General features: G+C 48.7%; 6 protein-coding genes across 9 annotated transcripts; 3 read left to right on the top strand and 3 right to left on the bottom strand.

Moving 5' to 3' along the window:
* The first annotated feature begins 820 nt into the window (after nt 1-820).
* matr3l1.1 (matrin 3-like 1.1) lies at nt 821-7992 on the top strand. 3 transcript variants are annotated; one of them, XM_058064414.2, is made up of 22 exons: nt 821-973; nt 1820-2599; nt 2744-2805; nt 2882-2920; nt 3351-3391; nt 3458-3489; nt 3571-3693; nt 3864-3989; nt 4069-4185; nt 4260-4384; nt 4451-4686; nt 4808-4883; nt 5144-5310; nt 5371-5468; nt 5551-5617; nt 5702-5721; nt 5804-5929; nt 6647-6768; nt 6846-7485; nt 7551-7599; nt 7686-7807; nt 7882-7992. In XM_058064414.2, exons 2-22 carry the CDS (start codon nt 1841-1843, stop codon nt 7903-7905), a joined length of 3171 nt encoding a protein of 1056 aa, XP_057920397.2. In that variant the 5' UTR covers nt 821-973; nt 1820-1840; the 3' UTR covers nt 7906-7992. The 3 variants fall into 3 exon arrangements, with proteins under 3 accessions (XP_057920397.2, XP_078644748.1, XP_078644749.1); XM_078788622.1 differs by having other exon boundaries at nt 879-973; nt 1582-2599; XM_078788623.1 differs by lacking the exon at nt 821-973 and having other exon boundaries at nt 1357-2599; nt 5383-5468.
* Nucleotides 7993-8260: 268 nt separating this feature from the next.
* matr3l1.2 (matrin 3-like 1.2) lies at nt 8261-14447 on the bottom strand. 2 transcript variants are annotated; one of them, XM_058064407.2, is made up of 22 exons: nt 14339-14447; nt 12810-13658; nt 12541-12602; nt 12408-12446; nt 12252-12340; nt 12131-12183; nt 11937-12053; nt 11710-11835; nt 11458-11634; nt 11268-11392; nt 10925-11183; nt 10718-10855; nt 10534-10645; nt 10452-10468; nt 10219-10341; nt 10023-10151; nt 9824-9952; nt 9611-9741; nt 8817-9489; nt 8599-8737; nt 8414-8529; nt 8261-8341 (listed from the first exon to the last, which is right to left on the bottom strand). In XM_058064407.2, the coding sequence occupies exons 2-22, from the start codon at nt 13524-13526 to the stop codon at nt 8279-8281; spliced, it is 3534 nt and encodes a 1177-aa protein (XP_057920390.2). In that variant the 5' UTR covers nt 13527-13658; nt 14339-14447; the 3' UTR covers nt 8261-8278. The 2 variants fall into 2 exon arrangements, with proteins under 2 accessions (XP_057920390.2, XP_057920391.2); XM_058064408.2 differs by having other exon boundaries at nt 12810-13566; nt 14339-14431.
* A 351-nt stretch (nt 14448-14798) lies between these two features.
* LOC131115851 (polyadenylate-binding protein-interacting protein 2-like) lies at nt 14799-15826 on the top strand. Its single transcript, XM_058064429.2, has 4 exons — nt 14799-14961; nt 15057-15193; nt 15262-15402; nt 15480-15826. The coding sequence occupies exons 2-4, from the start codon at nt 15062-15064 to the stop codon at nt 15543-15545; spliced, it is 339 nt and encodes a 112-aa protein (XP_057920412.1). The 5' UTR covers nt 14799-14961; nt 15057-15061; the 3' UTR covers nt 15546-15826.
* On the bottom strand, nt 15794-17154 carry exosc3 (exosome component 3). Its single transcript, XM_058064425.2, has 3 exons — nt 16721-17154; nt 16422-16571; nt 15794-16348 (listed from the first exon to the last, which is right to left on the bottom strand). The coding sequence occupies exons 1-3, from the start codon at nt 16943-16945 to the stop codon at nt 15989-15991; spliced, it is 735 nt and encodes a 244-aa protein (XP_057920408.2). The 5' UTR covers nt 16946-17154; the 3' UTR covers nt 15794-15988.
* Nucleotides 17155-17491: 337 nt separating this feature from the next.
* LOC131115783 (proteinase-activated receptor 4) lies at nt 17492-20600 on the bottom strand. The gene is made up of 2 exons (XM_058064424.2): nt 20258-20600; nt 17492-18692 (listed from the first exon to the last, which is right to left on the bottom strand). The coding sequence occupies exons 1-2, from the start codon at nt 20376-20378 to the stop codon at nt 17605-17607; spliced, it is 1209 nt and encodes a 402-aa protein (XP_057920407.2). The 5' UTR covers nt 20379-20600; the 3' UTR covers nt 17492-17604.
* A 421-nt stretch (nt 20601-21021) lies between these two features.
* On the top strand, nt 21022-26303 carry rnf130 (ring finger protein 130). The gene is made up of 9 exons (XM_058057654.2): nt 21022-21226; nt 21636-21913; nt 22257-22448; nt 22528-22778; nt 24317-24388; nt 24457-24539; nt 24598-24694; nt 24775-24961; nt 25029-26303. The coding sequence occupies exons 2-9, from the start codon at nt 21652-21654 to the stop codon at nt 25127-25129; spliced, it is 1245 nt and encodes a 414-aa protein (XP_057913637.2). The 5' UTR covers nt 21022-21226; nt 21636-21651; the 3' UTR covers nt 25130-26303.
* Nucleotides 26304-26415: the final 112 nt, after the last annotated feature.

Here is a 26415-nt window from a genome sequence, read left to right as displayed (position 1 = left end):
CAGCATCACTTGTTATTTTCATCATCATCATTCAGTATCGCTCAGTGTTCTTCGACATCACACAGCACAACTCGACAATGTCAGCATCATTCAGCATCATACAATATTTCTCAGTAACTCTGCATTTCTCAGCATCATTCAGCATCACTCCCCATTTCTCAGTATCATCAAAGGCCATTCTGACGCTGAATCTGAATCATTCTGCATCACTTAAGCGTGACTCAGCATCGCTATCATGCTCGTGTCCAGCGGGAACTTTTGCAATGGAGCGTTACCTTTGAAGTCATGTGATGCATCAACTTCAGCATCAATTACAAATATGATATAAATGATAGCAGCGGCCTATGAAGGAAGTGTGTGCGCGTGCATTGGAATCAAACATGCTGCATGTTGATGACGTTCATGAGTGTGACTTTAGTTTGTTTGGTGTTTCTGATGAGTAATATAAAACAATTCAAGTATGCAATTCCTAATAATATTGACAATTATATAAAGTATTTAACATAACTCAGGTGTGATTGTAGGACTTTAAAAGCTTTATCACCGGATGCAGAGCTTTGGCCCCTGCATAAAAGTCTTTGAGCGACACCTGGTGGCCAAATGCAGATTCGTGTTAGTATCAGTAATATGTAGTATAAGTAAATATTTAGTTTATGGTTTTATTTACACATGTTTTATTATTTTACAATTATTTTAATTTGATAATGTGTTGAGTGTTTGCTATGCCAGCTCCTATGTACTGTATTATACTATACATAGAGGTACAGTATACAGGACTCCGGTCGCATTATCCTCCCCACCACTGGGGGGCGCTGTGTGACCTGACGTCGTTCCGCAAGAAAAAAAGACAACCGAAACGTCACCAGCTTTGTTGCGCGACATTCTTTCACCTTATCGTTGAATAAATGTCACTTTAATGGCGCTTTAACGTCTTAAGCGGTTTCACACCCACCGGGCAGTCTTTATTGTTCAGGTATGTTTAATTTAATCACTAATGCTAATGCTAACACAATGTTAGTGTGTTAAGCTAATGATGCTAGCTAAGTCTCAAACATGTTTGGTTTGGTTAACACACAAAAAAAAACAACACAGGCAGACACAATGTCATGTTAGTAAGTGACTATTTATCGCTTACATGTGCAGTAATTAATGCATGTTTCTATGTTGCGTATCATTCTGTGTGAATGTTCATTATAAACGGGTGTTAAATTGGTTTTGCTAATCTTTGTTTTACTGACTTTCTTAGCCTTTTTCCACACTTGGTCAAACATAAAAGCTTTAGTACGGTGGCCGACAGGAGTCAACAGTTTTTCACAAACTAAACACACAGCACGATAAATAAATACTTGGTAGTTTGTTAAAAAACACTGCGTCAATCGTTCTTACTTTGTTTTATGTAAGGGGATAAAGTCATATAAACCATACATAGATACAATTTCCAGCTTGATTGACTTGATTGACACAGGTCAGTCAGGGAGAGATTTGTATGTTCATCATGGTATCTGCTTGCTCAAATGAACTTCTCCATGTCATGGCTATGTCTGATTATATTGAGCAGCCTGACTCCTTCCTACGTCACAGTAAGTTCCTTCTCTGGTCCGACGAGGAGATGGCTGCGTTGAAGGAGCGGCGTCCTCAGAGTTTTGTTTTTTTTTCTCGTTGATGACACAAGAAACCGCACCAGCATTTCTCCAGGTTTGGCAGTGGTCCACACTGTTGCTCGGGCCTTCCCCTCCTGCCAAGACCCCCCCAACACCTGCCCCACTGATTCCTGTCATGTTTTCACCTCAGTCTTCTTCCCTGGCACTTCTGTCTGCAGTGTCCACGTCCGCTTCCTGCCATGTCTCGCAACCAGCGCCACCGATCATCTCTGTCTGACGCCGACCTCTGGTCTTCTCTGGGATCCACCAGTTTTTCAGACCGCCATCGCCCCTCACCAGACCACGATTTGTATAGGTCCCACTCAGAGTCCGGACAGTTGCCCTTATCCTCCTCCTCCTACCGTTTGTCTTCCTCATCCCGAAGCTCGCCAACGGTCAGCGCTCACAGCCTCCTGAGCAGCTGCGGTCTGGAACCCGATGACTTGTCGCTCCTTGCTGAGCTTCCTGAAGACGCCTTGACTCTGGAGTCGCTGCCACAACTCCTCCATCAGATTAAATCCAACAGAAGTCCGCTCCAGCCTCCTCCTGCTTCTTTGTCTCACTTGCCAAGCTTGGCAAACCGGAGAGACTGGCAAGATCGCTGGAGGAATCCCAGAAGACATGGTTCTGTCTCCCAGAGGGACCCCCCTTCGTCATCGTCAACCTACTACGATGTGGACAGCAGGCTTGCCCATTCCGGGCAAGACGCCCAACCAGGAAGACCAGCAAAAAACATTCCCTCCCTTTTCTCCCTGCCTGGCCCGGCTAACATGTTCTTTGTGCCTCCCATGGAGCGCCAACTGAGAACTGGGTGGGAAGATCTTCCCGACACCTCTTCCAATGAGCCCACCGGTGGCGCCATGCCCTGCAAAAGAGAAGCACAAGACTTCCATGGCACAGCTCCCGGGACCTACCCGTATTCGTGTTCTCTGTGTAATGTCACTGTACTCTCAGAGAAGGTTAGTACCCCCCTTCACTCTGATGGATGCCCTCTTTGGCGCCCAGTAGGGGATGCTGGAAAAGTGCTTGTCTGAGAAGCTGCAGCTTGTGGTGAGTGCATGTGTCCGAGGACGCACAAGTCATGTGACTGTTGTGTTTTTCAGAACTGGAACAAACACATCAACAACCCCCACCATGCAGATAGACAACTCCGACTACTGCAGCGGTGAGTTTACCATCGCTCTTTTTGGTGCTTCGGCTTGACTAGCTTCATGACCGACGCTGTTGTTTTTCCTCCGCAGCTTTCCGTTGTGGGACTGCCGCCTGGAGACATTCAGCAGGTTAGTTCAGCATATACCTGAGAATATTCCCATTCATCCACGTCACTGTATTCTCAGGGCATTGAATCCATCGCAATTAGACTGTTCAGGTTGTCATTTCGCCCCCCCCAAGAAAAAATCAAGAAACAGCCATCTTGGTTTTATGGTGGGTCCATGAACCATCATGACATTTGAATGGCACCCAAACCACCATCGTTGGCGGGTAGAGGTGCCAATCCATTTGACACCACTTGAGAACAAAACCATCACTGTCTGGACAAAGTTCTCAGACTAGATGAGTGGCGAAACGTCTTCCAAGACATCCTGAACAATCCAGTTGGGATCAATTCGATGGTCTGAGCTACCTAGCTACCTAATAGATACTATCAGCAAATGCAGCTCCTTTCCATTCCAATGAGTGCAGTTATTAACCCTGGCTTTGTTTTTAAAGTTCTGGCAGCCAATCAGAGAGGAAGAGAGAAGACAGCAACAGTAAGTCAGTTTTACCACATGCTCATGGTGTTCCAGTATTTGAATGACACCCCTTGTGTCCGCCAGGGTTGCGTCCCGTCAAGACTGTGGCGAAGAAGGTAAGGCGCAGCCAAGAAATTTACGTCCATGTCACCCTGGAGTAAACCTGCGTCTGATTAATCCGCCGCTTCCGCTTCCAGGCGGCCAGAAGAAGCAATGTGGTGTGCGTCAAGTTTCCCCCTCAGTCCGTGGACGAGTCATACCTCAGGAAACTTGCAGAACCCTTCGGCAAGATCACCAACATCCTTGTGTTTGGCTCGCTAGTGCGTACACGGCAAGCGTGGAATTGTAGATTGTCTGCCACGACTCAACTTTTACAGACGACAGACAATCTACAATCTTCAATTTTTGTGGCTTAAGTTCAGCATCAACACGGGCAGTGATGGAACAGGAAGTTGAGTATCAAACCTCTGCTGCTGACTTTTCCCAATAGGCGTTTTTGGAGATGGGCTCTGCCGACCAGGCAAAGGAGTTTGTGAAGTCTCACAGCCAAAGCCCTTTTAATGTGAACGGACAGCAAATTGACGTCAGCATCTCCAACTCCTTCAACTTTATGAAGGTGCGTGTTGTCGGCCAACCACACCAAGTCTGTCAAGGCCCGGCAAGGCTTCTCCTCAGGTTCTTTGTTGTTTGATCAGAGGTATCGCGTGCTCCACTTCACGCCGTCGCCAGAAGGAGACGACGACAGGTCAGACCTCCTCAGTGTCGTCCAACGCTTCGGCCAGCCTTTCTACACGCTCTTCCTGCCATCCGGGGTGAGCGCAATGTCACGACGCAGCGCCGCCAAAAAGCCCTTGCTCCACCTTCACCGCATCTTCCATCTTTTCAGGCGTTTATTGAGATGACATTTCTTAAGGATGCTCAGAAGTTGAGAGATTATTATTCCACCAACACCCTGAAGATCAACGGCAAAGTCCTCAAAGTTTCCTTCTCCGCAGAATACTCAAGTCTCATGTGAGTGCGACGTCACAGTCCAACTTTGTCCCAGCAGACTGATCCCCCACCCTGTCCCCACCCCAGGAAGGTTTCATCTGCTGAACGCTACCAAGAAGAATCAACCAAGAGGACGAGGAGCAGACATGAAGACAGCCTGTCCAGTGAGTCCAGAAAGAGGAGGAAAGAAGATCATAGGTCCAAGTCCCGTGAGAGGAGAGCCCGGTCCAAGTCTAGGGAGCGAAAGGCTAAGTCCCAGTCCCAAGACAGATCCAGCAGTTCCATTTCTAAGATGACTGAAGAAGAGAAACCTGCGACAGCTGGTGAGAAACGCGACCGAGGAACGAGACTAGTTCTATTCAAAAGAACCAGTCTCTGCAGGGTGGCTTATGGTGAACCAAGTCCCGTTGGTCTTGCATGAAGATCTTTTGTCCTGGTCCACAGAGTCCAGTTCTGCTTCTGCGGCAGCTCTGCTAAAACCCTCAGAAGATGGACACAAAGACCAAAGCATCTTGGATGAGTAGGTTATGTACATTTTGAGTTGTTTTATTTTGGAGTAATGTTTATTCACTTGGTGCGAGCCGATCCACCACAGGTCTTATTATTGTGCTTTTCGGTAGAAGTTGACATCCGTGACAGACGTACGCATCAAATCATGCCAAGCTGTCATGACTCACTTCCTGGAATTGTTTTTCATAATAAAAGCCTATCAATAGTGTGTATAAGCGTATTAAGCAGGATGGCGACTTCAAACTTATACATGTCAATGCGTTGCATCAGCTTCTCTGAAGAGGAGAGCGACAGGGAAGGGATGGAGGTGATCGGTGAGGATGGAGAGGACTTGGAGGCAGATGACATGGAAACACTGGAGGAAGCTGAGGAAGAAATGGAAAAGGAGGAAGAAGCTGACATGGAAGACGACTGGCCTGGACCTGAAGGACCTGAAGGTAGATATTTTTGGAAAAAACAACCTGCAGATGATTGTATTAGTTCCATAAAGGTGACAGTTTTGGTTTCAGGTGAGGAAGAGGATGAGGACCGTGAGGCTGATGGTGGGAAGTGTGGTGAAGAGCAACATTCCAACAAGAAAGAGCCAGAAGACGAGGTTGGGACCGTTAAGCTTGACGCCTACTTCCTGCAGATGACTGCTGGGAAAACACCTGACATTTTGTGTGTGTTTCTTCTAGATCCCAGTGAGTCTAGAAGACTGCATCACCGTGGATGAAGTGGGACAGGAGCACATCCACCACAATGGTATGGACAGTTCAAATTTTACATTTGTGTAAAAAAAAAAATAAAAAAAAAAAGTCCTTAATGCACCGTATGATCACAACACAGGTCAAGACGACGACCAGCAGGTACTGAGCATCTACTTCCTGTTTGTTGCTGGGGTTTGTATCGAGACAAGTCACCGACTGGCTGCTTCTTCTGGTCTTCCAGCAAGTATCTCGAGTGGTCTTCTTCAACAACCTGCCGGCACGCTACTGTAACGCCAAAAACTTCATCGCTTTGTCCAAGGGACTGGGGAGGCAGGTGCACTACATCCTGTTGCACGCCCAAAGGAAGGTATGAAAAATGATTGTCACCTTTTTTACAGCAGAACCCGCTTAAGTCAGTCCCAAACCGTCCAGTCAATAAAAATGTTATTATTCTAGGTTATTTGTATGTAAAATAAGGGGAGCTTTTGTCGACGCGTTGTATTGTTATTTTGATTATTGCTGAGCAGCGTGAAACATCAGGGCCACATCTGGACACTATCATCCAGGACTATAATAGTCCATCCCTATTAAATATATAAAAACAAGATTTTAAATTGAAAAATATGCACAAATCAGCGGTATAGACTACATGTGACAATATGATCCAAGACGTGCAACTCAACTTGGACTTTGTCGTCAATGACTCAGGATTTGTACTTTAGTCTATTGACTAAAATACTCCACATTTTCAGATTTAAAAACAAACATCGAATGTGTGGATTACATTTTTGCGCACTGCTTAAATCCAGAATGCTACGTCAGCACTCTTTCTGTGACCAAATCTTGTCCCACTGGTAGTACTTTATTTGAAAACAAACAATTCATCGTGCCTTTGTCTAATTTAATAATAAATTGTTAAAATAGAATTTTATTTTAGACACTAAACAGGAATGTCAGGCCTATGACTTTGGACTTCACCCAACTTGGACTTGGACTTGAGACTTGCTCCTACTCGACTTATACGGGTTCCGCCTCCATTTGACCCTTGTTAAACTTGTGTATAAATACTTGTGACGCCTTTCAGGGTTTCATAGAGATGTCCAGCACTGCGGAGGCTGTGAGAGTCGCCAATGAACTCAACGTCTTCTTCAAAAAGACGCGAACTGTTGTCCTGATCTCCAATAAATATCAACGCCTAACCCAAGGGTTTGCGCCACCAGTGGCTCATGAGTCTCTCTGTAGCAAAGACACTGGGCTAACATCCTGTACGTGTGTGTGTGTAGGAATAGGATTCCCAACCCAGACCAGCCCAAGAGTGGAAGTAGCAGGCGGAGTGACCAGCACAAAGACTCCAGGACAAAAGACAAAGAGTCCCAACACAGTAGGAAGAAGTCCTCCAGATCATCTCCGGAGGAAGAAAGGGAAAAGTCTATCAAAAAGGCACACGAGAAACAATCTGCATCCAGAAAAACTTCAGAGAGTCAGTCCAAGACTAGGAAGAGTCAGCAGAAAGAGTCGGAATCAGAGAAGACCCAAAAGCAGTCATTTGGCAGGAAGGGTCAGGAGAATAGTTTGAGTCAAGACCAAGTATCAGATTCTAGAAAGACCCTGGAGACCGAGTCAGAGGGAGGAAAGTCTCAGAAGATTGAGCCCAAAAAGACTGTAGATGCGCTACAGAAATGTGGAGAGACGCCAGAGAGAGATGTTTCCTCAAAGGCGTCAGAGGACATCAGTGCCATCAAACAGCCTGAAATAATGGACTCCAGGAAGCAGGAAAGTCTGGATGGCTTGTGTGAGACGTTGGCGATAAAAGCACCCCATGACGACGACTCGGTGCCTAAAAAGACAAGCCAAATGTCAGGTGAAAGTTCAAAGAAGCCCTCTGAAGCACAGGCAGCTGATTTGGCAGATAAGTCACATCAGGTATGTAGTTTTTGTTTTTTTGGGGACGTCAACAAGTTGCCACGGTGACACTATTGTATTTGCAGGAAGCTGGCAATGGATGTGGTGCCACCACATCACCCCTCCAGCCTGTTGGTAAGGTCAAAGTGAATCATCCCTCAGCCTCTATTGAGGGGCGGAGGTGATCCACGGTACTAATCTCAGGCTTCGCTTGATTGCAGGGACCGAGTTTGTGCGTCCGGTGGTCGGGTACTTTTGCAACTTGTGTCAGCTCATCTACGCTGACGAAGACGAGGCCAAAGTGCAACACTGCAGCAGCCGCCAGCACCATGACAAGTATCAGGTAAACAGTTACAGCAGTCAGGTAAAAGATAACTAATAAGAAAATAAGTGTAATCAGCATTGTTGTTATTTCAGGAGAAGATGAAAATGGTGAGCTGAAGGAAATCTTTTGTCCACTTTTTGCATTTTAATGTCACTAACTCTTTCACAATAAAGCTTTGTGACGAGTTTGAGTGTAAAACATTTATTCTAAAACATTCAAACAATGAACAGAATCACAAAGGCTGAACCATACTGACTTTCTAGTCTTTTAGGTGGAGCGCATCCTGACACTTTCAAACTGAGGTATTTGAACTACAGGAAGTGTGACTGGATCATGTGACTGCTAGGGGGACAACAAGGTATGTTGCGATGAAGCAGAGTCCGCCTGCTTGTCCTTTAATGTGCAATGTAAATATCAGCAGTCTGCGTCTAAACAAAAATTATGAAAAAGTATCAACACAAAAGTTTGTTGGGGGGAAAAAAAATGAAGTCACGCGTCAGCCTTCTTTGCTCGCTTCTTCTCCGCCTTGCTTTTTTCCTTCTCCAAATGTTTCTGGAACAACAAACATCAAGGTGACATTTCGGCCAATTTTGTCATGTTGACATGTTGTGAGCGGAGCCTCACCTGCAGCTTGTCGTAGTGCATCTGGCTGCTGCAGTGTGTTTTCTTGGCCATGTCCTCGTTAGAGTAAAACAGCAGGCAGACACGGCAGTAATACCCCATCTTGATGTGTTCCAGCCCTGCACACAAACACATTTAGACGCCTTCGCCAGGACCACAAGGAAGACTTTTGTTTCTGTTTTGCTCACCGATTGGTCTATTAGGGTCGAATGGTGGCAGCGGTAGAGATGCAGCGCTCTGTTTGGTTTCAGCCAGCAGAGATGACATCTGTTTGTCCTGATTGGCTGATGTCTCCATGGCGATCTGCTCCTCCTCCTCCTCTGTCGGCTGCATCACAGTGACACGTCAGGTGACCAAGATCAACATGTCAACGCTAGTCTCAGATGAACACGAACAATGGACTTACTTCCTGCTTCAGAAGACATGGAATGTTCTCTGTGGTGTCCATGTCTGTCTTTTCAACCAGAGGTTTCATTTCCTCCTGAAGTTTGATTTGCGCCTCATCCGCTAAGACCGCTTTGTCATCCTGAGGTGGCATGGGCTCCTCATTCTGCTCGACCGCCGCATCTTGAGGTTTCATATGTTCCTCGTCCTCCGTGACGGACCCTTCCTCTTGAGGATTCATGTGCTCCTCCTCTTGAGGTGTCTTTTGCTCCTCTTCCTCCTTGTCCGCCACCTCCTCTTCAGGTTTCTTTTCTTCCTCTTCCTCTTTGTCCGCCACCTCCTCTTGAGGTTTCTTTTCCTCCTCTTCCTCCTTGTCCACCACCTCCTCTTGAGGTTTCTTTTCCTCCTCTTCCTCCTTGTCCACCACCTCCTCTTGAGGTTTCTTTTCCTCCTCTTGCCCCTTGCCCGCCACCTCCTCTTGAGGTTTCATTTGCTCGTCCTTGTCCGCCACCTCCTCTTGAGGTTTCATTTGCTCATCCTTAACCGCCTCATCTTCTTGAGGTTTCATTTGCTCCTCTTCATCCTTGGGTTTGTCTTTCTTGATTTTCTTGGCTGGAGGTTCCTCTTCTGGATGTTTGGCTGATTTCGAAGGCGAGCTACTCGTCTCCCTCTTGACAGCACTGAGACACTGATGTCTGCACAAACAGTGAGCAGACCAGAACCCCTGACTGATGCGGAGACACAACTGAACAGGAAGTAGCTATCAAAGCAAAGCGTGGGCCTGCAGGCACACATCTATCAACTTTCAACACTCACCCATACTTGAGCTGCGTGTACTTCCTGCTCACATAGACGAGCAGTCGTCTACCATTTAACTTTGGTTGGTTGGCTTTGTAAGCTTCGGCCATTTCATACGCGTCCTCTGCCCTCTCCATCTCCAGGAAACACTTAACACAAAGACAAGCGTCGCTCGATACCCTGAGCATGTCAAGTCTGCAGTGAGATTTCACCAATGACAACGCTCCTTACCTCTCTCTTGATGCGGTTCAGGAAGTACTTCCTGACTTTGCCATAGGGGTGTGCCAGTTTGAAGACGTCCTCGTCTAAGTATTTGCTGTTGGGCAGCTGACCCACATACACCACCCTGCTGACGCCGCACTGCAAGAACAGGAAGTGACGTCAGCGTGTTTTTAGCACATGTGCGATCCACGAGCGAGGTGACCTTCACCTGGATGGTCGGGTAGGTCATGGAAAGGTTGACCCGCACCGGGCGCCCGCATACGGACGCGGAAACGTTCCCGTTGTAAAACTTGACCATTGCCCGTGCTTCTTTTTCTGTGGCAAACTGAAGGAAGGCCTGGAAGGAAAGAGACCTCGTTGTTTATTATGTTGGCAGCAGGTGAGTCCACAATAGTCCACTCTACTTCAGGTCTCCGGTCCAGGACCAGGTGCTTCACCAACTTCCCAAAAGGTTTAGCCAGCCCCAGCAACTCATCCAGGAAATTGTATCCACGTCTGAATCCCAGGACGTTGACCACCCTCAGCCCCTGACAGGAGGGAAATGGTCACAGGTCACGTCCCATCGTACAGGAAGTTGGCCCCGTTACACTGATTGACTGGCCATGTGAGCAGGGTCAGAGCTCGTGCAGATACATACCCCTCTCCTGGACGTGTCTGCAGGGAGAGAGAAGACAAAAGGTGAGTCACAAGCATCTTCATCAGTCATGTGATGGGCTTACCTATGTCTTCAGAATGATGTCCTTCATTTTCAGCCAACTCCTCCTCCTCCTCATTATCAGGGAGTTCGTCCAGCGTCACAAACTCCTCCATGTTCTCCAGGAAGTTCCGGTCCTGAAAAGTCTCACATTAAGCTTTGATGTTGACCTCACAATACCGTGTCAGATGTCTCCTTGGTGGAGCTACCTGCTCAGGCTCGTGTTCTTCAGCACTTCCCGCTTCTGCTTTCTGCTCCTCTGGCTCCTCCCCCTGCTCGGCCTTGACAGTAGCACGGACCACATCGGCAGGAGTCTCACCCGTGACACCGTCTTCATCATCAGGAACCTGGGATGATGTCACCTTGAGAACACTGGTCCAGTTAAGCCTGACAAGTTTTACTGTTGGATATCTCACCTTCTCCTGAACACCCTCTTCGGTTTCCTCTGGCTCCACCCCCTCTGTACCTGCCTCGCTTGTATTCTCGTCCCCCTCCGCCACTCCGGACACTTCCTCCCCTTCTTTGTCCTCCTCATCCTCAGAAGAAGACTTGGCTATGTGCTCGTCATCTCTGCTCCTGGAAGGCGACGTAGATGTGTTTCTGGATGCTGAGTAGCTGCTGTTGGCTCCGCCCCTCCGACTGTTCCCTGCAGCTCCTTCCTGTCTGCGATTGATGCTGCATCACAGAGGAAGAAATGTGAACCCGAGTCCTTTAATTCAGGTTGAGGTGTCACTATGGCAACCAGGTTTTGTGACTGACTTGAGGGTCTTGTACTTGGTGCAGATGTTGATGCGGATGGCTCGACCTTGGATGGTGAGGGGGTTGACAGTGTAGTACTTGACCATCATCTCTGCATCGTCTGACGTTCCCAACTGGACGAACGCCTGGAGGATACAACAGCATTAGTTCATGTGGGCAGGAAGTGACCACGTGTGTGTCAAAGTGTCACCTGGTTGGTCAAGAAGAGATGCTTCTCAACCACGCCAAAGCGAGCAGCGATGGTCAGTAGTTCCTCCTTCTGATCTTCTTCTCTGGGCAGGTTGGAGAAGAACACCACCTTACTGCCTCGTCCTTTGCTCTCCCAGGACAGCCTGTCACTCGGCCTGTCGGACGAGCGCTGGTCTTTCTATGGGCACCACAAAAGAGGCGTGTCAAGAACTTTGCGGCAGTGGTGGTGTCCTGGTGGTGGTGGTGGCGTCACCTCTATGACCATCAGCCGTCTAGATAGGTAGAAGGTGACGGGCTTCCCGTAGAGCATAGCCGGCTTCAGCTGGTAGTAGTTGACCATGTCCTGCGCTTCTTCATGACGCTCCATCTCCAAGAAGGCCTGTGGACACAAACACCATGGATCTGATCACTCAGCCACTTCTTCATCCAGTAACCTAGATGTTCTAGACTACTATAGTGCCGAGTGGTGGTCGAGTCTACCTTATTCTTGAGGATCAGGTGCTCCCGCAGACGCCCGAAAGGTTCAGTGAAGGCGAATAACGTCTTATTGCTGAGGGGCTTCCTGTCGTATTTCACCACCACCACTCTGCTCCTCAACTGTGGAAACATCTCACATCTTCCATCACCAAAATCACATCCGCCTCATGAAACTCTTCATGTTCTCCCACACTGACCATGTTTTGTCCTGACTGGTTCTTCCCCGACAGGCCAGGACCCATACCTGAGCCTGACACACACACAGTCAGTATATTATGCCAGACATTCTTCTTGACCATGGAAAGATTTGTGTCTCACCCCAATTGGACATCATCCCTGCTGCCGGCCCAGGCCCCGAGGGGGGTGGTCCAAGCAGTCCCGCAGACATGTTAGTGGACTCCATGAAGCTGTTGGAGAACAGAGAACATGATGATGATCCTTGAAGATGTTGAGTGATGTGTGTGGAGGTGTTACCTTCTGCCAGAAGCCACACTGGGGTCCCACTCTGGATACCTGCAGAGTCACAGGGTGGTCAATACAAAAAGTGTGTGCACGTCTGTGTCTGTGTGTGTGTGTGTGTGTGTGTGTGTGTGTGTGAGACACTCACATGTTGAGCAGCACTCGTCTGTTCTCGGCATGTCGCAAGCCATTTGTGTGTTGGTTCCACTCCTGCACGCACACGCACACAATCAGCACAAGCGCTCACTTTGCCGTGGCAACCGCGTGTTCCCGGCTGTGTGTAGCAGTTGTGTTTATAAAGTGTGCTTTAGCATTAAGTGTGCAAGGACAAAAAGTCATGACAGGAAGAGGACAAAACAGGATGGAGAAGCGACTGAGGTCCCGTGTGACTGCGGCGAACGGCGTGGCGGTACTCACCATGGTGGAATGCACATCAAAGTCGCAAAGTGAGCACACGTGGGGAAACATGGAGGGCAGGACTCCCAAGAAGTCTTGGACTTTTCCTTGTGACGGGGAGCCCTTCCTCCTCTGCAAAAAGCCAGGCTCGGACAGAGACGCCCCCTGCAGGCTGCCGTAGGAGTCGTGGCGTGAAGGCTCAGAAGGGAACCTCCCTCTGTTCCCGCCTCCATAATTCAGGCCCAGCCCACGGTTGAGGGAGACCTCCTGCTGGGAAGTGAAGCCAAAGTCTGACGGGCCAGAACCTTGCCCTAAAGAAGTCCCGCCCATCCTGCCCACATTGTCCCAACCGCCACCTCTGTAGGACTTATCTGACGACATGGAGGATGCTGCCCCCCGACCCGTGTCCCCCTTACGGTTCTTGAGCTGCATGATGATTTGCGGCAGAGTCTCCACACTGATGTCCTCCTCTGGAATCTGAGCCAGAGCATCCAGATCCGAGGGCGACAGCCCCAAGCTGGCAAAAAGCTTCATGGTGCTGCCAAGATTGCCGCCGCCGCCGCCACCACCGCGGGACATGCGGGAGCTGCTCTCCTGGCCCTCCATGCCACCGCCCACCCCTGAAGCCCCGCCCACCAGCTGATTCATGCCGAAGTTTAAAGTCTCTGCAGCGGCAAGGAGCCCCCGACCCACGGCGAAACCTTGTTGACTGCCGTCCATCTGCGACCTCTGAGACATGGCGTCACAAGGCGTAGATGCTTGCGAGGGTCAAAATGTTCTGGGAGGCAAGAGGATGAGAAAAGTTCAAGATGTGTCCGGTGGGAAGGATCCTATCAAGTTGAAGTCTGGAGCAAAGAGGGAAGTGCGGTCCTGAAAAACAGTTAAGGACAAGTAGACATTGTGGTCTTCGTGTCCACAAAGACCACCAACACTTTGACGTGCACGCACACAGCCATGGAAGCTACTGAGCGACAGTTAGCTAAAGAAGCAGGCCCAAAAGTCAGACTGGAGCTGAGGCGAAGAGGAAGAGATAATATCCCCTTGTGGACAAAAAAGGAAACTTGATGTAGAAAGGAGATCAAAGAATCAGAGAATGAATTATGAAAGAACATCTCCCATCAATAACTTGCAAGGAAAACAACTGATCCAACAACGGGATTGATCACTATAGATAGGATCAGGGACAATAACTAAGCTAAGTAGATGTAGGCTAACAAAGTAGCTAGGTTACAACGTAGCTCTGCTAATAAGCAACAAGGCTAACAGGTAGTAAGTAGCACTATGGTGTTTAATTTCCTTTTCTACTATTCACTGCGGTGTGCATATAGTACATATATGTATTTATAGTGCATTTTTTGTATTTAGTGCTGAGCATGAGCTCACCAATGCTAACGTTAGCCTTAGCCAGTTTGAAACGCCTGTTAACCACGAGTTAATGAGGATGGTTAGTTCCATTAAATGTCCAATATGTTGTACTTAACGTTATTAAATTACATGATAGTAGACTGTTTGGTGACTAAGGAGACGAGTCCATAATTAGACATTCTTACCTAGCAACTTGACCAAATGAAGCTTCGAAAGAATGCATTGGCATTCTAGGCTGAAATCTCGCGAGAACTCGTTGCCAGTGACGTCACAAAGGCCCACAAGTCCCGAGCCGGACATAGAACGACTGCAATTTATGGAAATAATGACGTACACTCTTGACAGAACGTTATTTTTTATTATTAATAATGTAAACAAACACCTGCGACGTTGTTTGACGTAAAGTAGCAACGGCAAATAAATACAAATGAAAAAATATCAAGTAAATGAAAGTCTGACTGTTGTTTACAATGGACCACAAGCAGTGTGTGACTTTTACTACACAATATTCATCACCGTTTAAGCCATCTGGTAATATTGAAAAAATAGTGTTCATTTATGCGTCAAAATCCATCTATTACTTCACCAAAAACTCTCGAGATGAGCAAGTTCTCTTCTGTCCGACGCTCCTCCACCATTGTTTTCAATGGACGGTTGGTCTATGAAGGCAACATTGTGATTTAGCCAATCATAAGCGAGCTCTACGTGACGTCACCAAGTAAACAAACAGTAGCCTGGCGGCCATTACAGTCCAAGGAAAGCTCGAGTTGACGGGTTGTTTTTCCTACAGAAACAAGTCGTTAGTGAGGTAAACAGCATTCTATTTGACATCTCACACGTATTTACACACGTCACACTCGTCTGTTTGGTGGGTTTTGTGGCTAATAACTTTTCCTCTGCTAGGTGACATGAAAGACCCGAGATTGAGCCACGCCACCTCGAACATGACCCTCAGCAATGACGTCACGCTGAGCAGCCTTCAGGAGAACCCCTTCGCGGAGTACATGTGGATGGAGCACGAAGAAGAGTTCAACAGACAGGTGAGTGACACCTGTCGGGTATGACGTCACGGCGCCACACGTCTTCATGGGTTCTTTGCTCCTGGCAGGTAGAGGAGGAGCTGTGGGAGGAGGACTTCATAGAGAGATGTTTCCAGGAGATGCTGGACGAGGAGGAGTGGGAGTGGTTTGTCCCATCCAGAGATCTTCCCCCTGGCAACCAGTGGCAGGAACATCACCCGCTCTTGGCGGTGAGGCTACATTCGAGGGTATAAGTGCCAAATTTGGAAAAAAAGTAGATGAATGGCCGTCTTGTGTGTGCGTGCAGACCAGCAGCAGCCTCAATCCCAATGCCAAGGAGTTCACACCCGGCATCCAGAAGCACATCATGTGACCAGCCACGCCGCCACTCCAGTGCACACTGTGATTTATCAACAAGACGGCTGGCCGATAAGGCCCACCGCTCCTGCTCATACGTGGGCGTGTCTCTGAATGTAAACACGCACTCCAATTGGCAGTTGTCACGTTGTGGTGTGGTTACTTCAGGTGTTCCCCCAAAATGCTTTGTGTCCCCCGCTGCTGCACGCTTACGCACTAACTACTGTAGAGAAATCACAGAAAGACAAAAAGGTATATTTTTCTTTAAAGTATTTGAAAATAAATGTTTAATGAATATTCGTGAACATTTGAATGATCAATTGTTTAATCATGGCTGACATGATGCTTTAGCGCCTTAGCAGCTAATTAATCGGTATTAATCCCACCCTTTAATGTGAAGGGGCGGGCCTTACATGCCACCCATGTGACTAAAGTCTTTCTGTGGTGCGACAAGCGACTCTAGAAGGCCCCCTGCGCCACCCTCCTGAAAAGCTGGCGTCTCTGCGGCGGCGTCATGTTCTCGCAGCTCTCCAGCAGGTTGGCGATGATAAGTGTCCGCTGAATACTCGACGACTTCACCCACAAACGACCATTCATGCCGACGACCATCTCGCAGGGAAAGAGCTGCTCCAGCTCCTCTCTGAGTTCACTGCGGGGGGCCAGCAACCTCCTGACTAGACCCAGCGACACCCTGAAGAGAAGACCGCCTCCACCAAAAACTCCCATCCCATTGGCTCGTCCTGAACTGTCCACGCACACCAGCTCCGCCTCCATGTCCTTATTGGCTACAATGAATTGTCCAAACACGAGGTCGCCCACCTGGAGCATACATAGGGGCGGGGTCATACAGGTGTATATGTCGGGGAGGGGGTGTCTGCCTTCAGGGACTCACCTGGACATTGGGGCGGTTCCTCTTAGTGGCGCCCTCAAACGCCAAGTAGGACAAAGATGCCTGCTCACTTCCTCCCACGTCTATCTTGAAAACGTCACCCGACTTAGCCGTCACGATGCCGATTACAGTCTCTGCTTTGGCGGGAACGTACTGGGAGCACGAGAGACACTCAAGTTACCAGCATGCATTGCGTATGATACCAACAAACACTCGTTCAATATATTTGTTAGCTAATGCTAACATGTTTCAACTCAGTCAGACATGTGGTTGTTAGTCGGGTCAATTGGGTTCAAACTCACCCTCTTCTGCTGGGAGTCCATCCAGAACATGTTGGGCTGTTTGTGCCGCAGGACTCCGCTCTTGCTCACCAGCAACCGGTCTCCGCTGCGCCTCAAACCAGGACCGCACACAACCTTTTCCGCCTTCACTGGCCCCGTCAGCGAAATGGTGTCGCCGGTATCGAACGAGAACTCATCTCCCGGTAAGAGAACCGTTCCCACTTTGTCTTTCAAACAGGACAACATTTCAAACCGCTTCACGCATGGACTGCGGCGTGCTGCCCTTGTTTAATGGACGTAATTGTACTGCAGCGACACCTAACGAGCGGGAGGAATAGTAGAGCCGGAAGTAGCCTACCAAGGCAGATGTTGATGACGGAGCGCGAGTATAACGCCGCCATCTTGGAGCGGTACCACACCAAACGTCTCAGTTTAGCCCTGCTGTATGTTGTACTGAAGTACTTTTTGAATAATTTTTCTTTTTGTAAACAAATCCATGTAGATATGCTAAGACGACTGCATTTTGGACTTTTGGATTTTATGACTGCATTCATTCATACAAATAACACAAAATAATGCAAACAAGAGTATGTAAAATTAATGTAAAAAAAAAACTTGTGTCATTTGATGTACATTTTTCCTCATGTTCTGGTGTTTGTGTTCTTTATGGTCTGGCAGATCTGATAGAGGTTCTATTTAGAACTGTGTAGAACTGGACCAGCAGCTCCTATGACCTCTGCTGAGAAGGACTTCAGCTGTTGTTGTTTTTGTTTTCCATCCATCATTTCAGGCTGTTTTAATTGTTATGCGGTCCGCTTTTTGCTGCACCTTCAGCGTCAACATTCATGTGGGGAGAGAACACACTCCTGGGGGACGCCATCGTGTGCGGTTGTTCACATGCAACCCTAAACCGCGTTTGTGATAGAAAGAGGCTGTGTCGTCGCGGGCACCGAACGCAGGCTGGAGATGGACAGCAGTGTGACTTTTGACCTCGGGCCCGATGACGACGAGGAGCAGGACACTTTGTTCTGGAGATGGGTCGGTGGGCGAGGGTTGCCGTGGCAGCAGAGAGCACTCTTGGCTTTGCCCCTGAAGTCGGCCGACACATAGTAGAAGATGAAGGGGTTGATGCAGCTGCTGAAGGTGCTAACAGCTAAGCTAAGCATGTACGGCATGTAGAGGTCACCGCCGTTCCCGTCCAGCGAGCTGTCGGCGTAGGTGAGCAGGAGCAGGATGTTGCTAGGCAGCAAACAGACGATGAAGACCAGCAGCACCAAAAGTGTCACCCAGATGGCGTGGGCGTAGCGCTTGCCTTCGGCCAGCAGGGTGCGCAGGATGCTGCAATGGCAGAAGAGAATGACGAGGAAGGGCAACAGGAAGCAAAGCGTGAACAAAGTGCTGAAGTATGGCAGGAAGAAGTTTTCTTGCTCGTCTTGGGGGAGAACATCATGGCAGGTGGTGATGTACAGCTGGTCCACCGCATACGTCTGTTGCGACATCAGCAGCGGCAACATCGCCGCCAGCAGTACCACCCACACGGCTACCGTCATGTACACCGCCGTTCGCTGACTGCGTAGACTCTTGGCACCAAACGGGTGAACCAAAGCGACGTAGCGGTCCAGAGCCACCAGCGCCAGACACAGCACCGACCCGTACATGCTCCCGTAGAACATCGCCATGATGACACGGCAGAATGGCTCTCCCAGTTCCCAGTGGTTCCCCCGGTAGTGGTACATGATCCGGAAGGGCAGCGCCAGCAGAAGCAGGCAGTCGACGGCCGTCAGGTTGATGAGCAGCGTAGTGGATGGAAGCCGCTTGGTTCTGAAGATCAGGATCCAAAGAGCCAGCAGGTTGGATGGAAGGCCCACCACCAAGGCCAGGAGATACAGAACTGGCAAGTACAAGACGGCGGTCGGCGCCTGGATGTCCTTCAGCTGTTTCTCCTTTAGAGTTGTCACGTTGCACAACACTTTTAGCCGGAAAGCTCGAAGACCTACAGAGACCAAATCATGTGTCAGTGTTTATAGTCAGAGAGACCACAATATTGCCTAGACCTGCACAGACCAGAACATTTGTCACTGCCCAAACCTGCAGAGATCAGAACAAGTATTGGTCTTTAGACCTGCACAGACCAGAATATACATCACTGCCAACACTTGCAGAGACCAGAACACGTGTCAGTCTTTAGATCTGCAGAGACCACAATGTGTCAGTCTTCCGATCTGCAAAAGCCAAGACATGTCAGTCTTGAGACCTGGAGAGACCGAAACATCTGTCATTGACAACCCAGAACACATGTCGGTCTTGAGACCTGCAGAGACCACTAGAACCAAGACGTGTCAGTCTTGAGACCTGGAGAGACCGAAACATCTGTCATTGACAACCCAGAACACATGTCGGTCTTCAGACCTGCAGAGACCACTAGAACCATGACGTGTCAGTCGTTAGACCCAAAGAGACCAAAACATCTGTCATTGATGACACAGAACACATGTCGGTCTTGAGACCTGCAGAGACCACTAGAACCAAGACGTGTCAGTCTTGAGACCTGCAGAGACCGAAACATCTGTAATTGACAACACAGAACACACGTCGGTCTTGAGACCTGCAGAAACTACTAGAACCAAGACGTGTCAGTCGTTAGACCCAAAGAGACCAAAACATCTGTCATTGACGACACAGAACACCTGCCAGTCTTGAGATCTGCAGAGACCACAAGAACCAACACGTGTCAGTTGTTGGACCCAGAGAGACCAAAACATCTGTCATTGACGACACAGAACACATGTTGATCTTCGGACCTGCAGAGACCACTAGAACCAAGACGTGTCAGTTGTTAGACTCTGAGAGACCAACACATCTGTCATTGACGACACAGAACACATCAGTCTTGAGACCTGCAGAGACCACTAGAACCAAGCCGTGTCAGTCGTTAGACCCAAAGAGACCAAAACATCTGTCATGGACGACACAGAACACATCGGTCTTGAGGCCTGCAGAGACTACTAGAACCAAGATGTGTCAGTTGTCAGACCCAGAGAGACCAAAACATCTGTCATTGACGACACAGAACACATGTTGATCTTCAGACCTGCAGAGACCACTAGAACCAAGACGTGTCAGTCGTTACACCCAAAGAGACCAAAACATCTGTCATTGACGACACAGAACACGTCAGTCTTGAGACCTGCAGAGACCACTAGAACCAAGGCCAACACATCTGTCGGACAGATGGACACTAAAAATGTGTCATTGCATCAACATGCACAGACCAGAACATATGTTGGTCTTTAAACCTGCGAAAACCAGGACTTGTCAGTCTGCACTCTGAGACCAGAGCATTTGTGAGTCCATAGACATACACAGACCTGAACATGTTTACATCTCTAGACCTGCAGAGACCACCGCATATGTTCATCTATAGACCTGCAAAGACCACAACATGTGTCCGTCTTTAGACCTGCAAAGACCACAATCATGGTTCGTCCCCTGATGTGAACTTTATTTAAATCTACAGACTAACAGTCCCGTAAGAAACAGGAAGTAGAATGTACTCACGCATGGACATGCCAGAACATTCTTCAGCGGAATGAGATGACGCCAGGCTGAAGACGGACGGCAGCAGCACAATGAAGACCAGAGTACAGAACAACTTCATCTTCTTCTTCCTCAGAACCATCTTGTCTTCTTCTTCTCAAAGTCTTCCAGTCAGCAGCAGAAAACCCGCCCCTCCACCTTCTTCTTCTTCTTCTTCTTCTTCTATCTGGTGGTTCAGCAGGTCCAAGCAAGACTTGTCGGGACTTGAGTGGTTTTGCTGATGAGGTCCAGATGTTTATGTGGTCCACAAGACTCGACTCGTCAGCGGAGAGTCATCTGTGCGTTTCAGTGCATTGTGGGTAATTGATGTGAAGAACATGCCGAAACTATTTCACTGATTTCCTGTTTGCATGGCGCTGTCAGCTGCTGATAAGACCACTTCCTGTCACCTTGTACCCACCAATGTTGCCATGGCAACACATTCACCGTCACTAGTGTTTAAAGTCTTCGTCATTTTTCTTCATATTTTCTAATTCTTCAATCTACAGTACTATTTATGTATCCTATCTATTAGTTTGGATCTTCATGAGTTAATTCCTGTAGCGTTTAGTCAGCAATAAAGTGATTAATAATTCATACTACGTTGGTCTGGTTGGTGGACAATGTTTATTCAGCATTTCATGATAAATAGGATACAGAGATGCACTATCTATCAGATTCCCGAATGTTCTCGCGTGAGTTGATAAAAATCTCGCCTGGCTCACCCTGTTGTGTCCCGGAGCAGAGCCTGTGCGCGTGCGCACTGCATCATCGAGTCGGACGGCCCCGAGCTTCCGTACCGTTCGCACATTAGCGGAAACAAAACACGGTTAAAACTCCCAACCGAAGCGGGGCAAATCTGCCGAAACCCTCCCCGACGTTCCACGGAACATCGGCGGCGAGCGCTGCTCGTGACGTTGTCAAGGCGACCCGTCTGTCCGCGTGCACACGGTAAGACAAAGCATCATGGCGCCTCTTAAAATGAGCGTTTAGTCAATGGAGTTCTGAATAGAAAGTCAGACGCGACGCGAATGGTGGTCAACAGGCCCTGGTGGTGATGATGATGGTGCTTGTTTGTGTCCTCACTGGCGGGGGGACAAGCTAAAGAAGACAGACACGGCGCGGAAAGACACATTAGGACATTTGAACAGTGCAATTGACTAACAATGCAAAAAATGTTTCTTTCGTGAACGATCCGTTCAATTTTTGGTATTTTGATTCATTTTGTGAGGGTGGGGGGACAAGGACACAGTCATTAGGAAGAAGACACGCGTCTGGTCCTGTTTCTTCTGTTCACCAGCTGTTATTTGGCATGTTGATGCAGTGGACGCTCAAAAGTATTCCTTTTGTGTGCTCACAGTTTGGATGAGGACACCATGATGTCCCTCAGCTGGGCCGGGCTCCGTGTCCCCTCCGTCCTGGTCCTGGTGCTGATACAGACCGCATCGGTGTCGGCGGCTCGCTCGGACCGAAGCATGGCATCGGAGGAATACGTCAGCGCCACGGTCAACGCCACAGTGCAGGACGCCAGAGGACACACCATCCACATGATGAGCAGCGAAGACGTCACGTACGGACAGAACTCTCCCAAAGTGGACGCCAGGGGCGTGGTCGTGGGACCCGCGCCGCATCACGGAGGTAAAGTGATGTGGTCATTCTGGAAGGTTCCCTCCTCCTCCTTGTCTTGTCTGTGTCCCACCGGGACATGTCCACACACGCTGAATGCAGCAGGTCTGCAGAGCATCGCAATGCGTTGAGGCGTTCAAGGTCGTGCTGTCTCTCAGGTGTCAGATTACACTCCGACTGTTCCAAGGACACTGCAGCTGAAGCATGCGGCATTCCCAGGCCGGCGAGCGTCTTCCTCGCCGGTTTCTCCGACATTGACTACGCAACCTTTGACCTTGTAGCCGAAACATGAAACAACAACGCTCGCCGCCTGTCTGCTGTTGCTAAGAAACCGTGTGTGTGTGTGTGTGTCCAGTGGTGGACAGGCAGGGCTGCGACCCCCACACCCGCTTCCTGGCCCCTCCCCGAGGTGTCCAGTGGGTGGCGCTGCTGCAGAGAGGAAACTGCACCTTCAAGGAGAAGATCCTGAAGGCCGCCGCGTTCAATGCCACCGCCGTGCTCATCTACAACAACTCCACCGACAAGACAGTCAAGATGGGTCACGAAGGTTCGGAAAGTTCCTTCCTTGTGTTGTTATGTAGCATGCTAGCAGCTAGCATGGCCTGAGCGCGGACCGCTGTACGCAGGAACGGGCGACACTGTGGCCGTGATGATAACGGAAGGCTACGGCAAGGAGATCCTGGCCAACCTGGAGCGGAACCTGACGGTGGTGGTCACCGTTCTTGTGGGTCAGCGCAGTCCTACCAAGAACATCAACAGAGGCTCGCTGGTCTTCGTCTCCATCTCCTTCATCGTCCTCATGATCATCTCCTCGGCCTGGCTCATCTTCTACTTCATCCAGAAGATCCGCTACAGTAGCGCACGCGACCGCAGCCAGGTATGCTAGCATAGATTTATTTATTAGGGGAGGCCCTTCACAAATAAATTTGGCATTACCTCTTGACCCTCGCTCTATAACAGGTTGCTTCTTAAAGGGGAACTGCACTTTTTTCATTTACAATCCTTAGGTGAAACATGAACATATTTATTTCTGTTTCTGGGCATTATAACACGAGAAAACAAGTTAATGAGCTAGCTAACAATGCACGTCATTGGGACATACCTATTTGAAGACCTTTAAAAATAACCTCTAATAACTTAACATGGTGAGTCGAGTGGTTAGCGCGCAGACCTCACAGCTAGGAGACCCGGGTTCAATTCCACCCTCAGCCATCTCTGTGTGGAGTTTGCATGTTCTCCCCGTGCATGCGTGGGTTTTCTCCCGGTACTCCGGTTTCCTCCCACATTCCAAAAACATGCTAGGTTAATTAGCAACTCCAAATTGTCCATAGGTATGAATGTGAGTGTGAATGGTTGTTTGTCTATATGTGCCCTGTGATTGGCTGGCCACCAGTCCAGGGTGTACCCCGCCTCTCGCCCGAAGACAGCTGGGATAGGCTCCAGCACCCCCGCGACCTTTGTGAGGAAAAGTGGTAGAAAATGAATGAATGAATGAATGAACTTAACATGGTGGGTCGAGTGGTTAGCGCGCAGACCTCACAGCAAGGAGACCCGGGTTCAATTCCACCCTCGGCCATCTCTGTGTGGAGTTTGCATGTTCTCCCCAGAGCCTATCCCAGCTGTCTTCGGGCGTGAGGCGGGGTACACCCTGGACTGGTGGCCAGCCAATCACAGGGCACATATAGACAAACAACCATTCACACTCACATTCATACCTATGGACAATTTGGAGTCGCTAATTAACCTAGCATGTTTTTTGGAATGTTGGAGGAAAACAGAGTACCCGGAGAAAACCCACGCATGCACCCTGCTGAGGGTGGAATTGAACCCTGGTCTCCTAGCTGTGAGGTCTGCGCGCTAACCACTCGTCCACTGTGCAGCCCTTGCCGTATTTTGATTATTTAAATCACTACCAAAACGTCTTTTTGAGGCGCATTGTTACACAAACTTAGGCAAGTCCTTCAGTAACAATAATAATGGCCGCTCTTCTTGGGATGGCTGCGTCTAAGAGCTAGGTATCCGCTGAGACGAGCAAGGTGTCGTGTTATTGGTAATATATTGGTAATATTGGTAAATACAGAAGTCAGTTAGTATGTAAATGGAACGTTTTTTAGAGTTTTTTTTTTGTGATAGCTTTAGCGTCAAAATATGTATTTCCCCTGCAGACTGTTGTTAGCTAGCTCATATTAACTTGTTTTCTCGCTCTAAAATGCACAGAAAAGGGAAATAAATACCAACTCGGTCACTTTGTTGATATTTCAAATGCATATTAATACTTAAAAAGTGGGTCGGCACAAATCCAGCGAGCTTTGGAGAAGTTGGAGAATGTTATCCTGCTGTATTTGTTTTGCTTTACGTGTCGTTAGCTTGTATTTTGTCCTGCGCTAATGATGTGTCCTCTTGGTCTGGTCTCAGCGTCGTCTCGGTGACGCGGCCAAGAAAGCCATGGGGAAATTGAGCACAAGGACGGTGAAGAAAGGAGATAAGGTAAAGATGATGATGACACGACGGACATCATCCATGACATCACTTATCCTCCTCACTCTGTGTGTTAGGAAACGGACCCGGACTTCAACCACTGCGCCGTGTGCATCGAAGCGTACCAGCTGAACGATGTAGTGCGCATCCTCCCCTGCAAGTAAGTCCCCGACGCCGATGTTGGTCACGTCATCACGCACTAACCGTAACGTCCACAGGCACGTCTTCCACAAGGTGTGCGTGGACCCGTGGCTCAACGAGCACTGCACGTGTCCCATGTGTAAGTTGAACATCCTGAAAGCGCTCGGCATCACGGTGAGTCCCCACCCTAGCAGCTGGCATCAGAACCCCCGTGGGCGAGAGAGGAGACGATCGCGTGTTTGTGATGTCCGCAGACCAGCGTGGCCTGCGTGGACAGCGTGGTGTTGGACGTGGACCGGCTGGGTGTCGCGCAGGACTCCGACAGCCAGAGGGTGCCGTTGAACGACAGGCGCCAGCCCGCCATCAGCGTGGAGCCACTGAGCCCGCCCCACCCTGAGGCCCCGCCCAGGACCCCCGCTGACATCGCCATCGCCGTGACGAGTAAGAAGAAGCGGCAACGTGTGCATGTGCACGTGTGTGTTTTAACGTGATGTTGCGTGTTTCACAGGCGGTCACTTTTTCAACTCGACGTCTCCTCGCAGCGTCATCTGTGACGTGGAACTTGCGGACCTCCAAGCCTCGCTCGACCTCTATGATGACAAGTCATGAAGGTTGTCGCCATAGCAACACCTCCAACACCATGTCTCTCTCTCTCTTGCTCACTCGCACACACACACACGCATACACACACACACACACACACACACATCATGTGACTGGTGGAAAAGCCAATATTCCAGAAGGGAGCGAGTGTTTATAAACTCTGGATCTGGTCTCACTGGACCTTTTACCTTCCTTCCCAGAAGAGGCAAAGACTCTCCAGGAGTTCCTTGCGAGGTTCTCAGCTCCTGGTGGTGGTCCTGAAGGTCAGAGAGAGGTTTCTCACCTTTTAAGAAAACCAAATTCCAAAATGGGCTCTTGCAATGGTTCCCTGGACTTTTTTAGTGGGTACTAAAAGGGCTCTTGAGAAGACTTCATGGATCCATAAATGGTTCTTCTAATGCTTCCTGGAAAAAAAAAGATATATTCCCAAAAAACATACTCCAGAGTGCCTAAACGTTCTTGGAAGAGCTCCTGGTGGACCTGAAGCGGAACTAATGTGATTGCAGCTGGATGCAGAACCAAAGAACCAGAATCTGTGTGTGCTTGTGGTTCCTTCAAATCTTGAGACCAGAACCAGAGCGAGACCGGGACCCTGACCCTTCCTTAAGAGACTTTGGAGAAAAGATTTAAAGGAACAGTCCCCCACCCGCCGCTGCTGGCTTGTGGTTTGTTGCTATGGTAACACCTGCAGTTGTCTTTTTGACCAGAACGTGGCATCCAAACCTCTGATGAAAGTCTGACATCAGGCTGACTCACCTTTTGCTCACAGCTTAGCACAATACCTGCGAGCACATCTTACGTGTTAGCTTATCCTAGCTTAGCACAGCGACAGGAAACCACAATAACAAAGTAGCTTGGCTTTGCTGTCAATAACGGAAACACTAATTCACGTTAAAGAGGCCAAGAATTGTGCTTATTAGTAAACACGCTAACGAGCTAAGTGCATTTGGGAACGAAATCCTTGCAAAGTTTGCACATTTGAGTGTTTATTTCATCTACGTTGGCGTAGATAACCGTAAGAAACCCTTTAAAGTGAAACTAAACAATCCAAATTTCTTTCAGTTTCCATTAGAGACATTTTTTTAATGCCATGTGGCGGACTGCTCCTTTAATGTGTCAATTAGCTCATCTAAAGGACATTATACAATCTATATGACCAATATAATCTCTATTATGTGTGTGTTGTGTCTCTGGTCTGATGATGTCATCAATCACTGTGTCTCTTATCATATTAAAGTGTCTTTAAAGGTTCTTCATGCCCTATACCGGGAGTTGGTATGATATGTCATGAT

The sequence above is a fragment of the Doryrhamphus excisus genome, linkage group LG23 (genome assembly GCF_037039965.1).
Source record: "Doryrhamphus excisus strain RoL-2023G ecotype Guam linkage group LG23, RoL_Dexc_Guam_v1.1, whole genome shotgun sequence".
Taxonomy (NCBI): domain Eukaryota; kingdom Metazoa; phylum Chordata; class Actinopteri; order Syngnathiformes; family Syngnathidae; genus Doryrhamphus; species Doryrhamphus excisus.
Note: the sequence above shows the minus strand (reverse complement) of the source record. Positions and strands in the feature narration are given on the sequence as shown.